This window comes from Pteropus alecto, unplaced genomic scaffold, assembly GCF_000325575.1.
Source record: "Pteropus alecto unplaced genomic scaffold, ASM32557v1 scaffold25, whole genome shotgun sequence".
In the NCBI taxonomy this organism is placed as follows: Eukaryota; Metazoa; Chordata; class Mammalia; order Chiroptera; family Pteropodidae; genus Pteropus; species Pteropus alecto.
In genome coordinates, this window is record NW_006441955.1 from 8,479,572 (window position 1) to 8,500,846 (window position 21,275).

Sequence of the window (21,275 nt, forward strand, 5' to 3'; positions counted from 1 at the left end):
AGGGAAACTAAAAAAAGGTGGGGGGCTTTCTAGGAGTTGGAGCTCTGAGGCTGTAGAAGTAACAAAGTTCTGTCACTGCAGGTGTGTGAGCTGAAGCCAAAGAGACAGGAATGTTCTTCTGCATTTATCACATGTGTCCTCAGGGGATTCTCATATTGCCGGGGAGGCTAAACCAGACAGCATCTTGTAATGTTCCCACTAATTTTAAGATTCCAGGAATTTAGGATTCTATCTCAGGACAACTTTTAAGTACAGCTGAAAGAAAGCCCACTTAAGAAACACCAAAACATCAAACTTCCATTTCATTTGTGGGAATATGTAGATTTGAATTCCTTTCCCTCACTTCAGGACATCCTCCTCTTGTGTGACATCTATGTTAACTGCCTTGCAATAATTGTAATTTCTCTACAATGTGGTGCTTAATGAGGAAGTGAAACTGACAAATGTTCAGACTAGATTTAATCTAATTATGGGACATCTTGATCCAGATTTCAAACTAAAAGGAAAAACTGACTGCTGAATTGTGAATGAAAATTGATTTGCCATGAAAGATGGGGACTATGTGGGGCAGCAAATGGGTTGACTCTTCCTCCATCTGCGGCAGAGAAACTGAATTAAATCTAAGGCAAGGAAAACCAACTGAATACTGACTGTTGGAAGACAAGGTTCTCAAACAAACACATAGGTGTCGTGGAGGATGGGAGACAGGAGTGGCAATATGATACATTTTCTGATTTTCAGAAAAGGGCAGCTTCCACTGAGATTTGTTCTATGTGATTCACAAACATCTTTTCAACGTTAGGATGGTGAAAGCAGTGCGCCACGCAGAGAGAGGATTCAGGAATGAATTAGACTTGGGCGTGACCCATGGAGCTCAGTCTAAAGCAGGAGAGATATGTCCACAGGCAGCAACCAAGTACTGGGCCTCTTGCAGGCTAAGTGCTGTTATAAAGACTCAAAAACTATGATCAGTGGGTGAGGGGAACTGAGGCCTGAGTGCTGATTCTGATTAGAGTGACTATAAGGAGATGGAAGGGTTTACGTTTTCTTTAATCCTAAAGGCAGTATGTTTTAGTGGAAATTATATGGGTGCCTGAGTCAGAACAATCTAGAACTCAAATTCCAGCTCTGCCACTTACCAACTTTGTAATCATGGGTGAATTATGTGGCTTCTTGAAGCCTCTGTTTCCTTATATAAATAACATCTACCTCCCAAGGTTGTGATTAATGGAAGATAAGCCAAGCCCAAAGCCTAGGCTGTCCATGGCACACGGCAGATGTTCAATGCAGTCTACCTACTTTTTCCACAACTAAGTCAGCCTTAGTCTCTTAATACATATGGCTAGTGGCCTGACACTGTAAAACAAAGAAAAGAACTGGATGGAAGCCTGGACATCACATCTTAACCATCAGGTTTTCTATCAGTTTCTCCCAGTGTGGCTCCTTTTCAGGACACACCTTTACAATATCAAAATCCTTTATAGAAACATTCACCTGCTGCTTGAATACTCCTAAGGGTAGAGACCTCACTACTCTGCACTTTCCTCTGAAAAACAGCTCCGATGGACTGAGATTTGTTTTCTTGTTTTGAGCCCAGATTTGTCTTCTTGTCATAAAACTTGAGCCTTGCTCTTAATCATAGAATATCCCGTAAAAAAAAGGGAAGGCAACTAATACATACTATCCCCCAACCTTTACTTCCCCAGGATCTATAAAAGCAATCCTTCATCTTCACAGAAAACTCTTTTGCAATGCCTTATGAATCTCGCCAAAAGCCCTGAGATGTTAGTAGAGTTTCCATTCAGGAAAATGAATGTCAGAAAGTCGAAGTGATTGACAAAGATCACACCCGAAGTGAGAAAAGACTCTCAGGGGGGTTTATTCATTCCTTTCAATTCCTGAATCCATGTTTCATCAAAAGCAAATTAATGTCAAGTCTAACTTAACAATTTGACAGCCTGTGTCCTTCCTATTTACTGCTATGCCAAATTTTTTAAGAATCTCTCTTTTGAAGGCCAAAAAAAGTCATTACTGATAATTAGAAAGTCTTTTATGCCTAATGCAACTACATAAAAGGCTTTTAAACTGGGCAATTATAAGGTAAAGGATAAAAGATCTTTTTCAGCCATAAGAATATTATAAGGGAGGGGAGTCGGGGAGGGGAGGGGAGAAAAAAGTGCTGAGTATTTCTCATCCCAAAATAACATGAATCATACGAAGGTTTAGGTATGTGTCATTTAAACAGTTGACTTTCACAGTAAGTTTCAACTAAGTTTGTGTTGTGGGGCATAAAAGGGTCTGAAAAATGCATTTCAGCGGCCTGTGACTGCACCACTCCACTTGAGGTCCCACTGTGGAATGAGAATCGTGTTCAAAGGCTAACAGAGTGCAAAAAGCACTAAATAATGAATGCAGTAATGGGATGCTTAGCAGACACCTTCCTCTACACTCAGAATATGCATTTTTGACAGTCCCAATGAGACGGGATATCTGTCTAAAGAACATGACCAGCATTATCAGCTGGCAGAAATAAAAATTACTTGTATGTCCCCGTTTTTTTTTTTTAGATAGAAACTTATGATAAATTAATCAGCTCTGACTGCTATTAAGTACAGGCAGGATGGACTGTACGGCTAGAGGGACCTCAATGATCTGCCTAGAAGGTCTTCCATTTCTCTTTTGCCTGTTCAAATCCTGCCTACCAGTCAAAGCTTTGCCCACATTAGACCCTCTTTCCTGAAACTTCCCTGTCTCTCCAGCCATCTAACATTTCCTGTCAGCCAGCATGTATGCCATTGGATTTCGGAGACTCTGACATAAAAAATGCATCCATGTATTTAAGATACAGTAGAGATTAGCCCCTGTGCAAAGCTTCCAGCTGCCTTGACCCGGAAGAGATGAAATGTATATTTCCCGGAGTGGATAGGATTAATCTTTATCTTGGCTCAGAGTTTTTAAGAAAGCGTGGAGGGGACCACAGCATGACTCTAAGAACAAATCTGCTAGAAGAAGGAGACATTACAGGTCCAAATTAAAGAAAGCAAACAAGAGCATCTTAACAAGTTATTTGTAAAAGAACAAGAAAGAGGTCAGCACAGCTGAGCATCCTAAGGTTCTGTCGCAAGATGGGGTAAAACTAGGGCAGGGCTGAGTGAATATGAGGAAAGAAAGTAAAAAGATGGAATCAACTTTCTGTCTCGACCTGGCGCCAGATAACCGAAACAAAACTTTGCTCCCATAAGTTGATGCACTGACATGGGTGAGATCAATAAGAAACATAATGAATTCTAACTTTTGCTGCCCTAAAACTCTGGAGTCCCCGATACATCAAATATGCCACCTTCCTGAGGCTGTCTCTGTCCATGCAAGAGTGAAGATGAGCCAATGACTGAGGCTCTAGGACAGAAGATCTAGAGCTGAGATTGAGGGACCTCATCAGCTTTCAGGCCTACAAAAATTTATCTGTACATGTTTTTTGGGGGGAAGGGTGGTGGGGGGCAAATCTACCATCAAAATTGCAGAGATCAGAAACTCCCAAGAAGAGTTACTTTAGAGATAGTGATGATTAAAAGTGATCCCTGTTCTCAAGAGGTCACAGAAAAGTAGGGGAAACAAACAGAAGAATAGCTCACAGCTACTGAATCCTCCCTCTGAACAGGCACTATGCTGATTCATATATTTAAGCTCCTCTAGTCTTTACACAAAAACTCTAAGGCAGATAATATCATTAACCCCAAAGGCAAAGCTCTTAAGGAACTCAAAGTCCATTGGCTCACATGAACACACGTAGAGAAAACAACCCATATGATCATTGCAAAGAGAAATACAGAGGTATGCCAGAGGGGCTGATTACTCTAGAGTAAGGAAGGCTTCCTGGAGGAGGAGTGTAATCACCTAAAATACTTGGCAATCCCCCCACTCGGTGAGAACTGTTTGCTGGTGCATTACTTATCTCAAATGAAAATATTCTCATTTAATTTAATCCCTATCCCTTATTAAGGGTTTTACATAAATGTCTCCTTTTTATATAGGCATTACTTTCTTTTTACAGATGATGACACTGAGGCTTAGAGATATAAAAAAAACTGCTTAAAGACCCTTAGTAGGTGGCCAGGATGACAGCATGCCCAGATCTGACTCTGAAGATCTTTTTGGGCTGGTTTCTGGTTTTCCTCAATAACATCCTATAGCTGAATCTTTTACAAGAGCTTTATGCAGATTTGGACCCAAGGAGGAAAAAGAGAAACAGGACACTGGGCAGTTTCCCTTCTTGTGGGAAACTTCTGGAAGCCCCGAACAACTTGGAAGCTGCTTCACATGCACTACTTTGGTTGTATTTATCTTTCTGGCTAAGGAGCAGGTGGTAAGGGGGCAAACAGTGAGGTCATGGCAGGAATTTTCAGAGCACAGAGGTATCCTCGGGAAGGTGCCCTCATCAGTGAGGCGGGTCTATAGGAGGAAGCCTGGAGGACAGGAAGATCCCAGAACGGGGAGAAACATGGGGTATTTAAAATAATTCTGGGAGGTTTAGGCAAGCGGAACCAACGCTGCAATATATCCATGACTTTATCTTCAAACTAACCTTGCAAGTTAGGTTCAATAATCCCCTTGATAGGTGAGAACATTGAGACTCAGAGGGGCAAGGAAACTTGTCAGAAGTCCCACAGGTAGTAAGAGCGGGAGCTCAGGTCCCAACTGTATCCATTTGCCTCTCCACTAGAGCCTGCGCTTTCTACCTGCAGCCTCTCTTAGGCGTTTAGTAATGTTGTAATCATTCATGAAAAAGCCATTAGCACCATTAAATGCTTCTAGGACGCTGTGGGAACAGCAGGCTGGGAGCCACTGCAGGCCATTCAAGCAGCCCAGACATTTTCCAATAAAACCTTATTACTTTTAATGCCTATTTTTGAGTCAGAAAAAAAAACCAGGGAGTTCCCATTTAGAGAAAGTGCCAGGGATTTTCATAAATTCCTACTATAGGGTAGAGTCATTCATATATTTATCAAATATTCCTAGAGTGGCTATGTCATGCCTGGCTTCTGCATACCAGGCCCTGGGCTTGCTTCTGATCCTACAAGGACCTCAGAAAGCTCCTGGAAATAAAGGAGAAGAAGGAGGAATTTGACACTGTGGTAAGAGCTATTAATAGAAGAATGATAGGGTACGAGGACACAAAGGTAGGGGTGATCTGCTGACACTGTTTGGGGCAGAAGTCCAGAAAGACTCCCTGAGAGCACAAAGCTTGAAGCTAAGCTGGGACATTAGGGGAGGGCATGTTACCATGGAGTTCAGTAGAGATGGACCAGGAGGTAGATTAGAGATAAAAGCTGAGCCCAGGACCTGAGTGCTGTGTATGTCAGGCTAAGGAGCTTGGATTTTTTTTTTTTTTTTTAAACTATTAAGCTTGTCTTGAGATGGTGTGGTTAGGTTGGTTAATAAATTCACAAAAACGAAGGCAGCAAATGAAGCATGTTTCCTCACGTCTCTAAACCTTTTAGGGGCAAGTGAGGCAATTTAGGCACAAATTGAATTGTAGGGAGCTGTGTAATGGCGGCTGGATCAAATTGAAACAGGAAAGACCACTGTCTCAGTGACAAGGAGGCTTGATTAAACCCAAAGACCTTGGGGAGAAAAATGGCTTTTTCTCTGAGCAGCACACTGTATGTTCTCTGTTTCCAGACTCGGGTTTTTGAAAAGGGGCTTGTATGCAGGTATGTTTTCTCATTAAAATTAACCGGCATGGGGTTTCGGAAGCAGTATTTAGGTAGGATATTGTGGTTTCAAGACACTGGCAGAATAGGGTAGGAAAATGGACATTGGTCAAAAAGAAATTTCATAAGGGAAAAGGGGAATGGGGGCAGGTGAGGGTAAGAATAGACTCCCAGCTCAGACACTCTAGAAGCCCAGGTGTGGAAGGGACAACAAGAGCTCGTCTTGCCCTTCTACTCATTCCATGTTTGAATCCCTCTCTGTCTCCATCACAGCTTTTCTGGCAGGTGGTCTTCCGGGCTCTGCTGTGCAGCTCCACTGATGGGGAGCACACTCTTTAAGGGGCCAGCTCCTCCGCCCTTGAACAGATCTGACCCTCAGGAAGGTCACCCTCACTTTGAGCTGGAATTGGCTTTCTTGCAGTGTCCCCACTGGTCTCAGTTCCATGAGCCGGCTAACACAGAACACTATAATCCCTCTTCTGCACATGGCCCTTCGGACTCCCATTTCCATATTTTATTTTCTATGATTTCTTTCCTCTAGGCCAAGCATTTCTAGGTCCTCCAGCTATTCCTCATGGGATGGGGTGTCAAACTCCCATATCAATCTGATCTTGAAACATACAGGTGTATCTTTATGACTCCCACAGTGTGAGGTCAGAAATAACAACAATGTTCCAGAAAGAGTCATTTAGCCTCACGGCAGCTTTGTGAAGACCAGTGCTTGGGATTCTTCAGACTCATACTCCTTCCAACTATTGTTGAGCTGAATAAGATCAATAGTGACTAAACACGCCAGTTTTTTTGTTTTGTTTTGTTTTTACATAGTCTGTGGCAAAGGCTCATGTCCCTCTTGCTCAAGAACCTTCACTGGTTCCCCAGTGCTCCCTTAATTATACACAGCAGTTCCTTCTGAGTGCCAACTGGAAATCCTAAATGTGGGTCTGGGCTTAGAAGAGGCTTGGGGGCAGTACCACAGAGCCTGAAATTTCCTTTCCCCTTCACTTTCCAGAAGTGCCATCAGCAGATGAGAAACAGATGCAGTGGACCTCCTGGGTTCTCGTAAGCCCACTTCAGATGGCCTTTTCCACAGCTCTCTGCCTGTTGGCTGGACTATTCCACCTAAAGGTCCTGGCCAGCCCTTCCTCTATTGTCCCTCTGAAACTTCTCAACCACTTTCAAGTTGGATGGGCAACTCTCTTCCCCAAATCAAGACACTGCCCCGTCTCTATCATTTGACCAGATATAATAAAATCTTTGGCTGAAAACTTTTATCATGGAATACCCGAGACCCTGAGTCCCTTGGACATGGTGGTTGGCACGATTCTACTCACTCCCTCTCATGGAACCAGACCTCCACCCAGATCGGCACCCTTTCCTCAGTGCCATCATTTCTCCCTTATGCCTCCTACCCTCTGATCCACTGAGGAGTCCCTGCATGTCCCCCTGCACCCCTCCCCCTAAGCAAAGCCATATGGGTTGTGGCGCTTATCCAGAAGAGGAGTTCCTTTCCTCAAGCCGTAGACATAATCTCAATGTGAATCCAGGTCATGGGAATCTGACAGTAGAGAGAAAACACACTTACACTTACAGGTTGACTTTTTGGCACATCATAAACACCTTCCTTCTTTTGGCTGGTGGGAACCTATGGAAAAATCAAATTCGACACAGTCAAAACACTCTGGTAACTCCATTTTCAAAGAACACCGCAACCAGACTTCAACTCCAAACTGGCTAAGTGTGTGTGAGAACAGCCCCCGAGGTCCCAGGGGCCAGCTCCGAGGGGCTGCTGGAACTGTGAAAGCAGGAGGCCAGGCTCCTACATTTAGGAAAATCATTAACAAATGTTTGCGGGGTTTCTCTGCCACTGGGTTCCTCACAGAATCACAGGATAAAACGTTGCAGAGACTTCAGGGATCATGTGGTGAAAAAAATAATCCTGATTTCACCAAAGCCAAAAATGAGGCGCAGGGAGGTTCTCTGAGTTGCCCAAAATGATTAAAAACAGTTTGCAACTCATCTTAAACTGTTCGACTGAGATTGGGCTATTTAAAATATAGCAAATATCAAGGTCCTAGTACAAAGTATAGTGTGTGCTGGGATCGTGTACAAGCCATCGGATAATTACCAAAGGTTTTTTGTTCAAGAAAGGGGCCCAGAAATGGTATAAGAAGCAAGAGAATCCAGGAAATCGTGATATTTTAAAACATGTATCTGTATCTTCTTCCTTCCCTCTTTTCTCTTATTCATTCATCGGGTTTTATTGGGCCATGTGGTTAACTGAAATACCCTGAGCAGGTCACTTAGATCTTCTGAGCTCCAATTTTATAAAATGGGTACTATTGGCTCTGCTTCTCACTCAGATTATTGTGAGGATCAAATGAGAAAACAGACAGTAAATAATCAAAAACTATTAAGCACCGTAAGACTATAAAATGTTAGAATGGTACCTTCTTTTATCATTGACGCATTATACAGATACGTATATGAACGCATTTTATAATACAACAGTGGATATGTCGAATTTTTCTCATTTGTCAATCAAGCATTCTAGATTGAAAGTAATCATTAGTTCTTCTCCAGCACTTAGCAGAGCTTAGCTCACACCTCCATTGGAGAGACCAGCAGCAATGGTTTTATAACTGTCTGATGACCTGTCTTTCTTTCCATCAGCCTGGAAGCTCCTTAAGAACAGGCTAACCAGCTAACCATACACCACTCTTAGAGAAATATGAATCTAAGCTTATTCCTTCAGTCTCTTTGTCATTTTCACTCTCATTTAATTTAAAATCCTTATAATAACCCTAAGAAGTTGGTATTATAATCTCCACTTTAAATAGTGGAAAGTGAGACTCAGAGATGTTAGGGAAATTTTCCCAGAACATCAATGCTAGAAAGTGATCACATTCAAACCCAGCTCTTTCTGGCTACCAAACAAGACATTTATTACTAACAGATGAGCTAACACTAATGGGGCACCTTCTATGTGCGAGGCACTATTTTAAACATTTGTATTTATGTATATTCTCATGTAATCCTCAGGAGGAGTCAATCAGGTAAGGATGACAATTGTTCCTATATTGCAGAGGAAGAAAATGAGGCCTGGAGAGGTGAGCAAGGGAGCCAGCAGTCTGAGCCTGGGCAGATTCTTTTAACTAAACTACATAGACAGCTGCGTCTCCTCCCTATTCCCACCATTCCCGCAGCTGTTTCAGGTGCTCCTTTTTCTTCGACATCACGTTCCACACTCCCAGAAACTCGTGCACACTCTTATAGAAAAGAGCACTATGCGTGAGCATGGCTGTGCAAAAGACGCACTGTAGAGCTGCTCTTGCAAACCTTCGTTTGCAGGTAGCCAATGAAGAATGTAATTTCTTTGCTCCCAATAACTGGGCTCCCCCTAAAAGGAATCCTCTAAGAATGCCTACAGAGTCCTTGTTAATGAGGGCCAATAAATTACCAGCCCTCACTTTTATTTCTACTGGCTCACCCTTTCCTGAGCACAACGAACAGCATTGCTGTTCCCCGTAATTCACTGCTCACTGAGGGCACTGAGCAAGTTGAACTGCTGCTGACTCTCAATTATTCCTGCAAATGGAGGAGAAGCAGTGGGATGGATAAACCCAAACTGTGCATAATTGAAAAAGCTTTTTCTGCTTGGCTCTCCCATGGGTGAGATATCAATCTGCCCACTTGTCCTTTAAGATTTATCTCAGCCAGGACATCTTCTTGGGAGCCTTGCTCAACTCTCCAGGCCTAGTTTGAACCTTCCTCTATACTTTTGTAACCTCTGGTGCATCCTTTCATTAAAAAATAAAAGTTACCAAGTACTTATTACGTGTCATGCACTGTGCTTGGCTTGAAACAATGATGGAGAACAAGATGGATACGGCCCCTGATGGAACAGAGCTCCTTGTCTTGCTGGGGAGATGAAAAAGTAATCAGCTTGCTACAGTAGAGTATAAAATGTGCTTATCTTATACGGGAGTTTTCAAACCAAACTGCAGCTGCCTGCTCCTCCTCTGTACGCCTACTGCTCTGTAAGCTTGCTGAGGGCAGAGCGAATATTTTCTTATCCTTATTTCTCTATCTGTAAATACTGGTTGAGCAAGAAATGTCTAAGCATCAAACATTTACCACGTGTGTACTGAGGACAGAACACTGGCAAGATGTGAAAGGGACAAAGACCAGAAAGAGCCTCGGTGCTGGCTCTCATCTCCCCCTGACCAGTCCATGCAGTCTGCAGACCATTTTAGTCACACGATGTTGTACAGTGATAACAGTTCTGGACCAAAAGGAAGTGGGAGATCTGGTTCCTAATCCTGGCTCTGTCACAGGCTGTGTGACCTCAGAGGTCACTTTGTTCTCTGCCCTCAGTTTCCTCATCTGGTTGTCATGAGTGTCCAGGGGGTTGCCTATAAACTCTTTAAGGGTAGGGACCATGCTGTGGTCACGATTACAGCCCCAAGTGCCCTGCACATGCTACGTGCTCCATACATAATCACTTTTTGAATGAATGAGTTATTAGACATGAAATGACTCTAAAAACTATACATTGAGTATTGTACATACAGAAGACACTTTCAGTTGAGCAACACATTAACAGTGTGGAGAGGTGTTTTAAGGGCTGGGTGATATAGGACTAGAGGCTTACTGTTTTAAAATAATGATACATGACACATTGTGGGTGATTAAAAACAATTTTTCAAATGCATAAAATTGGAGAACTCCTGCATGGAAAGATGTGATCTCGCTCATGCAGGAAGCTTGTTAAAGTGCAAAAGAACACTGGGTTTAGAATTAGAGCCTCTGGCCTTGGGCCCAGCACTTAAATTGGAGGGCTTGACTTTCTTATTATCATTGTAACTGTTCTTCTTATCTCACCATTAATGGAAGGGTCAAAATTGAGTGAGGTGTAAAAACCCCAAAGAGGCTCTGTGTTGTTTTAAGAAGACAGCTGATAACTTTTTCTGGGCATGCAAATTGAAAGACAATTACTATTATTAATCCAGTTTGGAAAATGAGACTACTGATCCTTGAGGAGAGGTTACGTTTACTCAAGAGCCTCTGTCTCCCTTAGGCTGGAGTTATAAACAGCAAAGTCAGGCAAGGCTGCAGCTTTCCACTGGGCTCTCTCACAAGTTGAGGTGAGCAAGTCATGTTCTACTTCAGTTAACACATCATCATAAGACATCCTGAGCAGCATCTGATACTGACAATGTTAGGAAGTGAAGGGAACTAACATTTATACAGAACCTACCAGGGACCAGGTGAGGTGCTTGTCCTTGTCACTTTACATCTTCGCATCACTTCTAGAAGCAGGTATTACAGTATTCCTATTTTATAGCCCAAGAAATTGAAGATACAAAAGCTATATACTTCACCCAAGGTCACAAAATAGTTAAAGAATTAGACTCCAAGTCTGTTTACCTCATTCCAGAAAACCGAGGGTTGGGGGCAGGGGGATGGAATGGAATGAAATCTGAGACCACCCTGGGCCAAGATGAAGTATAAGAAACATTGCAATCTACTCAAGAGGAATAGCTATGAAACACTTGTAGGCCCTTAAAAAAAATATAATGAGGCTCCTAATAGCAGTTCCTTAAAGCTCAGCCTTATCCTTAGGCCCAAGAGCTTATCTCTTGTTAAGCATTTTTGAGGCCCAGCTGACTGGCAATTGCAAGAAAGGAAAATTATTAGAGGCCTCTCCAATAGAGGGCAATAAAATATTCATTCTCTTAAATGGTACCTTCTTGTTAACGATGGACAGCCAGGAAGATCCCAGAGGTCAGACTGTTAAAACAAGTGTGATTTTTACATAGTGACTGGAAACATACACAGAATCCAATTGTGAAACTCAGCATCAGGATATTCTGAGCCCCAGATGAAAAGAGCCCCAGATTTATTTTTTATTTACAGAGGTCAGAGGGACCTGGGTGTGAGTGGGGACTACTACCTCTTGTAGCTGTGACCTTGTGAGCCTCACTTTCCTCAACTGTAGGGTACAAATAATGGTTCAAGCCACATAGGGTTGTTTTGAGGGATAATAAGATACTGTGTATAAACCCTCATTCACAGAGCCAGCCCACAATCAGCACCCAATGAACGTTACCAAAACTATGCGTACACACACACACACACACACACACACACACACACACCCTATTTCTAAGAGTTTTGTCCTGTAAAGCCAGCCAACACGTTCCTTTAAAGAATCACAGGCCTATGATGAGGCAGTAGCTACGGAGAGCAGAAAAAGGCCTTGCCTGAGATGTTCTTTACTCTTCCTTACTCATTTTACAGATGAGTAAACTGAGGCCCAGAGAAGAAAAGGAACTTGACAAGGTGGATTAGTGGCTGGGTTTGGTCGTACTTGTACGATGATCCCAAATCTACACACAGTGGACTCAGTGTGTGACCAGGATGAAGCCTCTTTCTCCGTGTCAGCTTGTGTCGTTCTCATGACAACATGTGAATTAGAGAGAAATTATTCTCCAATTTTGTCTTTGGGGAAACTGAGTCTCAGAGAGGGCAAGTACCTCGCCTACTACCACTTAGCCAGAGGTTGTTGGAGACAGAGCCAAAGCTAGAACCCAGTTCTCCACTTGCCTAAAAACCCCTCCCCAGCAGTCCCCCACAGGGCACAACGGGAGTCCCGCCAACTCCAGCTGTGTCTGAATTCAGAAACCTCTTATATGGAAAAGCCTATTATTTTTAAAGGTGCTCTCTCTTCAGAGAAGTACTGGTTAATGGTTCCTTTGGACTCATATTCAGACGTTGCAAGGTTGTATGTTAAAATCTGACACTGAGGACAAATAATGCAACTTATCTATTTGGAGAGAGAAACTTTTTAGGTGATGATTTTAAACAAAACCTTGAAGCATAACCTCACACGTGATCCAGTCCAGACAAATCTGGCAGAGAGAAATACACCTGACCCTTGAACAAGGTGGGTGTTAGGGGTGCCAGCCCTCCAGGCGTCAGAAATCTGTATAGAACTTTTAACTCCCCAAGAACTTAGTTGCCCCTTGGTGTCCATGGAGGATTGGTTCTAGGAACTCCGTGGATATCAAAATCAGCAGATGCTCAAAGTTCCCTATATAAAATGGCATAGATCAGTGCAATCAGTCCTCTGACCCCAAAGAGGGAAAACAGTGCAGGTATTTACTGATGGAAATCAGCACAGAAGTGGACCCATGCAATTCAAACCCATATTATTCAAGTGTCAACTGTCCTTAGATTATTATTCCTCAGGGCTGGTTTAAACTGAGTTGTTGATAGAGCTAAGGTTATACTTTGGTCATTCAGAACTCTGTGCATTTGCTGGAAATTGAAAAATCTGTTTTTATAATACAAGTAATGCATGCCCAAGGCAGAATAACATACCGCACAACTAAGTAAATTAAGAAAATTAAAATCACTTACGAAATACATCAAATTTTTTCCTACTTCTATAATATTTATATTTAAATTAGGTCTAAGATTCTAATTAGTGAAAAATTGGAGGTCATCATATTTGTTTGATGTGTTGCTATGCTGCAATGACTCAAACTCTTTGATGAATTCACAGGGGAAGAAGTGTGAGTTTTGCCTTCACTTACTTGCCTGGGTTTGATCTCAGCTCTAAATAGTTGTACGGCCCTGAGAAAGCTCCTCAGTTTCTCTGAGTCTCAGTTCCCTATGTAAAAGTGGGATTAAAATGCCTACTTTATAGCATATTTATGAGAATTAAAGGAGTTAAAAGTGTGTTCATGGTTTTTCACATAAGCAGACATTTAAGAATACTAATTGACCTTCCCTTCAGAAGGGGTAAAACCTTTAGCTATAGTTTCTTTTATTCAGTTAATTTTCCCACTGTTGTTTTCAAGTACCATTTTTGAATTTCAGTAGTGTGGTCAGCTTTTTAAAGAAATTGAATGAGCACAATCTTTTGAGAAATGAAAGACCCTGATATATTATGGACAACAACCATCCGATGGAGTACTTTAGTAACATGGAATGTTTGATTTTGGGGTCAACTGAAAATAGTTAGGATCCACTAAAAATTAAAACACTGTACTCAACTGGCCATTAATCATTTTAACAATAAGGCATGACAACTACTGGTACATTGGAGGGGAACTAGAAGCCAATTCATATGGAGGGATTTTAACAAGCCTAGAATGATCAGGAGTGACGCTCATGAGGAGAGAGCCCTTGGTCCTTCAGACCTGTCAGTGCAGTTACTGGTAGTGGAGCAACAGTAAGAGAGGGAAGTGATTTTATACCTGATAAATGTTTTCTTCCGTTTCGGGATCACGGATTGGCTCGTGTCCAGCCTCAAACACAATGTACTATTAACGGAGCAGCCAGAGAGGAAAGATCAGAGGGGCAAAAGAAAGAGGAAAAAAAACAGCATTTGGAATTCAAGATACAAATCACAGTGAGCATTAAAGGAACAGGCACAAGAGAAAATGCCTTAAAAAGACAACTGAAAAACCAGATGGGCCTTGCCCATTCCTGCCTTTCCTGAGGAAAACTGCAAAGGTCTGACGGTCACTCCTTGGTGATGACTGCTTGGGGCATCAGTAGATCTTTCTTGAGATATAACCTCTCCTTCAGTGACATTTATCTCAGTAATGTACACTTGTGCTGGTGTTGCTGAGTGGGAATGATGTCTCCTGAGAATGCCTGGATTCCAACTTTGTGAACTTTGGGTGACAGTGGTTGTCTCCCTTTGCTCTCTAAGGCTCAAGGCCCGAAGCCAGCTCCGAAGAGCTCAGAATCCCAAATTCTCTCATCTCATAAATATCACCTTAATTTACATTCGCAGCTTTAAATATAAAAGATAAAATTTTTCACGTGCATGTTTCAGACTCTAAAGAATGGAGCCATTTCAAAAAGGTCAATATTCTACATTCTCTGTGAGCCAGTTAGCCTGGGGCTGAGCTCATATTATAAACAAATCCTGGCCTCAGCATTCATTGTATAGCAAGGGCATGCCATTAAAAGCATTTCTACTTCTGTTTTCCAAACATGCTAGATACTCCTTGCACTTCAATTTTTCCATATTATATTACTTTTAAAATCCATATTTTACTTTTGTCATAGAGGTAACCAGCTTCTTTTGTGAAAATATGCATTCACATATATGCATATGTGACATACACACATCTATTATTCATGTGTGTCCCAGTTAGAAATATAAGTTTCAGGTTTTCTTTTATGTCCAACTAATCTGTTTTTGGTCTTCTTTCTCTCCTGGGGAATAAGCACAGAGGGGACGAGGCCTCCTCTTACCTTTTTTCTGCATCTGTTTGAACACAGCACATACTAGAACGCAAGAGAAATCATCTCTCTACCCTCACCTGAGCTGCAACCATGAGGTGAGTCCAGGGAAAGCTACGGGCTGAGATTCTCTAGGAACACCCTTTCCCTCCTCACAACAGCCCCTGTGGCATGAGCAGTCTGGCAGATCAGGGACCAGACAGGAGACTTTCTCTCACATCCTTTCTAAAGCTTACAAACCATCTTTTGGGTTTGTGTTCAAATGTCCGAATGTCAGTCTCCACCTTCGTTTCTTAACTCGGAGAAACCACTTCATGATTCGGTCTCTCTAGTGAACTCAGAATATTCAAGAGACTCTTGAAAACATTCAGCTCTGGGATCAGACTGTTACATATTGTGGAGGGGGCTGAGGCAGGACAAGAAGGGAGAAGTGCATCTCCAAATCCCATGTCACTGATGCCCGCCAAACTTCTGCCAGGTTTTATGGGAATTCGTTCCTGAAGGGGCTTGGCAGCCCACCCATTCAGGAATCCCTCTCTGGGCTCTGCAGTCAGGGGATGCTTCAGGTCTCAGACTAAATGGCTGAACCACACCCCTAATCATTCCTGACCCTAAAACCCCAACTAGTTTCAGAAATTACCTGGTATACAGGATCTTCAACATCTTCTTCCAGAATTGTCTATAGCAGAGTGAGGGAAGGGAGGGTGTAAAGTAGAGGATATAAAGGAAGAGATATGAGACCGTATTCAGAAATTACAGGACAGTAAAGAAACCAGCTCTGGGCAGGATAGGCTGATGGGTCATTAAGGTAGAAAACATGTAGAAAAAAATCAAAACCCTTGGTAGCCAACCCCGCCCCCATAGTGACAATAACAAAAGCAATTGTGTTTCTTTTGTTCTCCTCCACTAAAGTATCCTCTGGGTTCAAGATTTCACTTTCTCTTCAATACCTAGAATTTCAGAGAATAAGGGCTCATTTATAATGGCTTGCTTTAGGTGCCTGTAATTTACACAGGAACCTTTCATCTTTGTTTATTTCTACTCCACGGCAGGAAGAGAAGCCCTGACTGTCAGTTTTAACATCTATTTATTTTAAGCCCCAATCTTCTCCAGCACCAGGATGAATTCACAGGTATACCTGATACACAGCTTGTTCACACTGCTTATCCTTTTGTGCCTTTTTTTCCAATTCTTCTCTTTGCTTCAATTCATAAATAAGTTGAAAGAGATCTCTCAAGTCCAGAATAACAGGTTCAGCCTGGAGTAAAAGGTGGTAAAACGCATTAATAAGGGAATGGGACTGAGCGGCAGCGACCGATTTTTGTTTTTGCCGGCTACAATCCTCAGCCCTTCCTTCTCCTATTAAAGTGAAAGCATTCCATCCTTAATTAATTCTACCTTGTTTATATCGGTTTAGCAAATTGCATCTAGGCTAAAGTTCATTTCTTCAACTAATTATATTTACAAATTCATAATAATCATAAGCATAAAAGGCAATGTTTTTATTTATTAGTAATTTTGGATACAATAAAATTAGGGTAGGCCTTATGCAAAAGAGCTATTTATTTTTTCTTATTTTCTTTTTAAATGAGGCTACGAACACAGGAAACGTATTTGTATATTATGCCTCCATCCAGCTTAATCAGAAAAGAAAATAGTCATTACAAAATACCCATTAGAAAAAACAACAGTAAAAAAAAACTGGATAGGCATGAGCCTGTTTCCTCGCTTCAAGGATGTTTATCTTTTCTAGATGAGAACCTGAGCATCAGCACCACTTAGTCATACACCAGTGTGGGCTCTCAGAGACCAGCAGTGTGACTGTGCTGTTTCCTAAAGTTATAAGGAAAGATGCCCTCCTTGGATGTGGTACTCACCGCCTGGGCTGTTTTTATGGCCACAAATCTGTGATTCCCTTCCTTTCCACAAACGTATCCAAAGGCCCGGTGATCTGTGATGTCCTTTGCAATATAGGATATTTCATGAACAGCATGATGATGCTGAAGGGCCTACGAGAGACAAAAGGAAGAGCATATTTCAGGGAACTTTCCCTTTGAGCTATTGATCAATAAGAGATGCGTTTCAGCTATGTGTGAACACGCCCGGAGGGCTTTGGGAAAGCTGTTTGGTCCAGATGGAAGGAAAGAATGCTGTGCCTGCCCTTGGGAAACTGAGGCTCCCCTCCACGGTCTTAGTGCTGTGACCGGACAGATAAACAGAACTGCTCACATGCTGAATGGGCATCTGTGGTGATGGTTTCCTTCAGCCTGCCAGAGCCAGTCAGGCCCATTCAGTGGTGGAGGCTTCTGCTACATCTTTCTTCATGATACAGCCCGGTCTAAGTTGCAGCTTGGTATTTAATACGCTCATATACCCAGGGCTTCTGCTTGCCGTGGGGGAAGATGCACACTGTACAACCAGCGGGGGCGCCATTCACATTGATAGAACCATGGCTTTGCATGGTTACAACAATTTCCTGACAGATGGTGATAAGAGTGTCTTGAGGAACAAACACCTTTCTCGCTGTGGTCCAGAGTCACCATTTGGGCTAGAGGTGGGGTCCCCCATATCCCTGTGGCTTTTCATGAGTCGGTCCCTTTGTCTGCAATGCCCATTCTTTTATCCACTTGCCCAAATCTTATTCCTCTTACAAAGGCCATTTGAAATAGTGCCACTTCTGTTAAACCTCCCTGAACAAGGCTTGCCTGCACTTTCCCGGCAGAAATAACTCCTCCCTCTTTTGTGTTTCCACAGAACTTCAGTCTCTAGAGATACTACAGCTCCTGAGGGACTCTCACAAACAGCTCCCTGGGCTCCTGCTTTCACAGACCTTGCCTTTCTGATAACTGCCTGATCCCCAGCAGGCTCTGTCTTCCTCATCTTTGTCGTGCTAGTACCTTGCAGTATGCCTGGCCAAGAGTTGTTCAACTGAAGTGAACTGGGATAGCTGATCAATAATCTGAAAGTCTTTTGAAACTGACCTCCCCTCCTTTATTATCTAAGCTTCAGCAAACAATGTTCACCATCCTGTTGGCGATGGTGATATTTATGGCCATTTTCCTATACGAAACCTACTTAAAGAAACCCTCATTAAACAGTACTTTGTAAAGGGTTATGTATGCATCTAGGTGTTATATAACATGTTCATAGTCTTTATAATTTTAAGGGCCTTTTCATGACACTCAGTCTTAAGAAGCTTGAATTCTAGTCACTATGTGATCAAAAGGCACTCACTGTCCCTCTCCGAACCTCAGCTTATTCCTCTATCAAGTGAGATGTTTGTACCCAATAAGTGACACCTAACCCAAAGCCCTGGATCTATTAGGGTCATTAAATGTAACAAAAAGAGCTCCCAAGCAATTTTCAACATTTCAAAAAACTAAACAGAAATTTATAATTATTCATAGTAAGACTACATATTTCACTGTGCATGCAAATGAAAATACTGAGTTTATCTGGAATTGTATCAAGTTACTGTTGTACTCAGCTAATCTTTGAGTAGATTCTCTTTGGAAATTAGTTGTGGGTTCAAATAATACAAATAGGAAAGTCAATGATTATAAATGCTTTTTTTTTCGTGCACAAAATCGTCTTCCTTACCGAGTCCATGGAGGGAGGGAGACATGTAATGCGACAGAAAGTTATGAAAAACTGGGAACCACTGGAGTAGATGTTCTCCAAGGTCCTGTTCCATCTCCCTACATCCTTTAGCCATTAGAACCTTGCACCACGCAGCCAGCCTCTGAGGACAGTGGGCGTCTGCCGTACCTTAGTTCTGGACCACTGGCTCTGGCCTTCCAAGACATCCAGTCCTAGCCTGTCACCATCTCTCTAGGCTTCTGACCTCATGAATCATTCTTGCAGTAAAATTTGCTGCTGCATCTTAACTTTCCAGAATCTGATCATTCACTGTCCTCTTTATATCCCCTGAGACTCTCCCTTCAGCTTTATGCCTTGTCCAGGTTGCCCACTTGCACATCATGCTTGGCAAGAGTGTCACTGCCCAGTCACCTTAGCCTCACAAGTGATCATAAGACAACTGTATCATTCTAGTGGATTTCAACAAAAATAAGGAAGTATTTGTTAGTAGAATAATCAGAATCCATTTATTCTTGTTCTATTAAGAGGACATAGTTAGCTAGCAGATAAAAACTGCTCAAAGAGTGGTAGCTTTTTCACGGTGTTAATGATGTAAAATTGATGAGACTTATATTCACACAACATGGGGGTATTGATTTATAGGCTTTGTGAGCTTGAATGGTATGCAGCAGGGGAAGTGGGAGACAAAGACTTTCTCCTTCTCTCCCTTTCCTGAAAATATTTCTCTCTCTGCATAATGTGGAGCATGTTATCCACGTCTCCCATTAAATCAAAGTTTGACGACAGTACTTTATTGATTGCCAAGTGGAATATTGCTCAAATTAAACTGCGATTAGAAATCTTCCTGGTGGAATTAGATTTGAAGATGATTGTGCAATGGTAAAATATCACCTACTATGCAAGACAGCAGATGGAGGTGTTTCAATTTATCTGGGAATCTTCATTAAGTGTTTTAAAATCAAAACATTTTGAACGCCTGATGATACCTAATATTGCTTCGCAAAGTGTGTGCGTGGAGTGCTTTAAGATATTTGTAACATTATCTTTTCCCGTAGTTAATTTTATGACATGTTAAAGAGGATTGCTCTAAAAATGGCTCGTTCATTTGGAAACTAAGAGTCAGAGAGAGGATATGTCTCCACTTTCTCCAACTTTAACCATGCAGACATAATATAGATACTTGGAAATATAAATACATTAGAATCCTGCTAATCCCACAGTCGTATTATCATATTCATCTTGGCAACTCAGAGGATCTTGCAAATACTTGCTCACTGAGCCTCAAAATTGCTCCATGTCTTCAAGTAGATTTTATCAGCATGAAGGCAGTTGGAGCCAGAGGAACCTTAAACATCATCTAGTTCAATTCTGAGTTTATTCATGAAAGAACAGAGGGTCAGAGAGAGTGCTGGCAGGACCAGTGCTAAACCCAGGCCCTGTTCTCCCTACTCAGCATGATAAAGCATTGAAAAAGAAAACACAATTATGTAGATAAAATCAAGGTCTCCCTTCTTTAGACTCCCAGATCCCTAGTCCAGTAACAAAACCATGACCACTGATAAGCTGGGATAAGAAAAGGGGTTGCTGGGAAGGGAAGCACGGCTGAGGCTGTTCTGGATTCCGGCAGGTCTCTGAGGCCAGAGAGGGTCATAAATCAGAAGGTTTGGGGTAAAGGACAGCCATAAGGATGTCCAAGAAAAAAGTCAAGACAGCATGATCTGTAAGTTTACCCTCAGGAGCTAAGCTAAGCCATCTGTAGTATCTGTTGAGCAGCCAAGGCTGAAACGATGAGGTGAGGGAGATAAGGACTCGTCCATCCCAGAGTGCTTCTATGGGGAGTCCCTGGAGCATCACTGGTTGTTACACAGGTGACAGAGAATACAGGGCTGGAGTGGGAGGGAGAAGGTGGAGGAAAGGCAGATTCTGGTCATACTTGTTCCACATTTATTTTGGAAAACAAATTCCATCGTGGAAAAACTTAGTCTAACTATTAAAGCACTGCCAAAAACCAAAGCATGTATCTGGTTTTAAAAATAGGGGCTTCAAGAACACCCTGTCGCTCTGCCACAGCTTCATTTATTCCTCCCAGTCTGAACCCTCTGCATTGCACCGTGGATGAAAGTTGTTGCTGAACAACTCCAAGGACGATTCAGAGATTAACCTCCTCAATCGAACCTTCTTCCCAGGGTAACCTAGGGTACAGATAATTCGAAGAATTCATCACTCCCTCTTCGAGGTCTGTACTTTCCCACCTCCATGCCATTGGCCACATTGTTTCCTCTTCAGATCTTGCTCTTCGTCCCGACTCACACTTCACCAACTCCACATGACTGTATCACCTCTATGCTTCAAGACCCAGCTCTAACATCCTGCTCATCCAAGGAAACTGCCCGAATTCCATTTCCCTTAGCCATAATTCCTGTCCCTAGATCTCAATGCATTGTATTTGTTCTTCTACTAGGATGCTTTACACCTCTTAATTTTGTTTCACATTTATCCATTCATCCAGTTAGGGTATTTATTGAGCACTTGTTATGTTCCAGGTCTCACACTAAGTGCTTCATCTATGCAGATGATTAAAACACAGGACCCTGCAATTGCATAGAACAGGCAGGCAAAGAAACTAACAACCACACTATCACAAGACAAGTTTTATATTAAAGGTGTGCATAGGGTGTTATATAGGCTCAAAGCAGGAAT

General features: G+C 42.2%; 1 protein-coding gene across 5 annotated transcripts in view; it reads right to left on the reverse strand.

Moving 5' to 3' along the window:
* The window catches only part of DAB1 (DAB1, reelin adaptor protein), a 375,105-nt gene that overhangs the window by 47,879 nt on the left and 305,951 nt on the right, over window positions 1-21,275 (reverse strand). For 2 of the 5 annotated variants that reach the window (XM_006919253.1, XM_006919252.2), the window contains exons 4-6: window positions 16,853-16,984; window positions 16,114-16,233; window positions 7,294-7,353 (exon numbers count right to left, since the gene is read on the reverse strand). In XM_006919253.1, the coding sequence (XP_006919315.1) occupies window positions 7,294-7,353; window positions 16,114-16,233; window positions 16,853-16,984 (312 nt within the window). Of the gene's footprint in view, window positions 1-7,293; window positions 7,354-13,975; window positions 14,042-15,615; window positions 15,655-16,113; window positions 16,234-16,852; window positions 16,985-21,275 lie in introns of all 5 variants that reach the window. The other 3 variants (XM_006919251.3, XM_025052052.1, XM_006919254.2) reach the window with 3 other exon arrangements.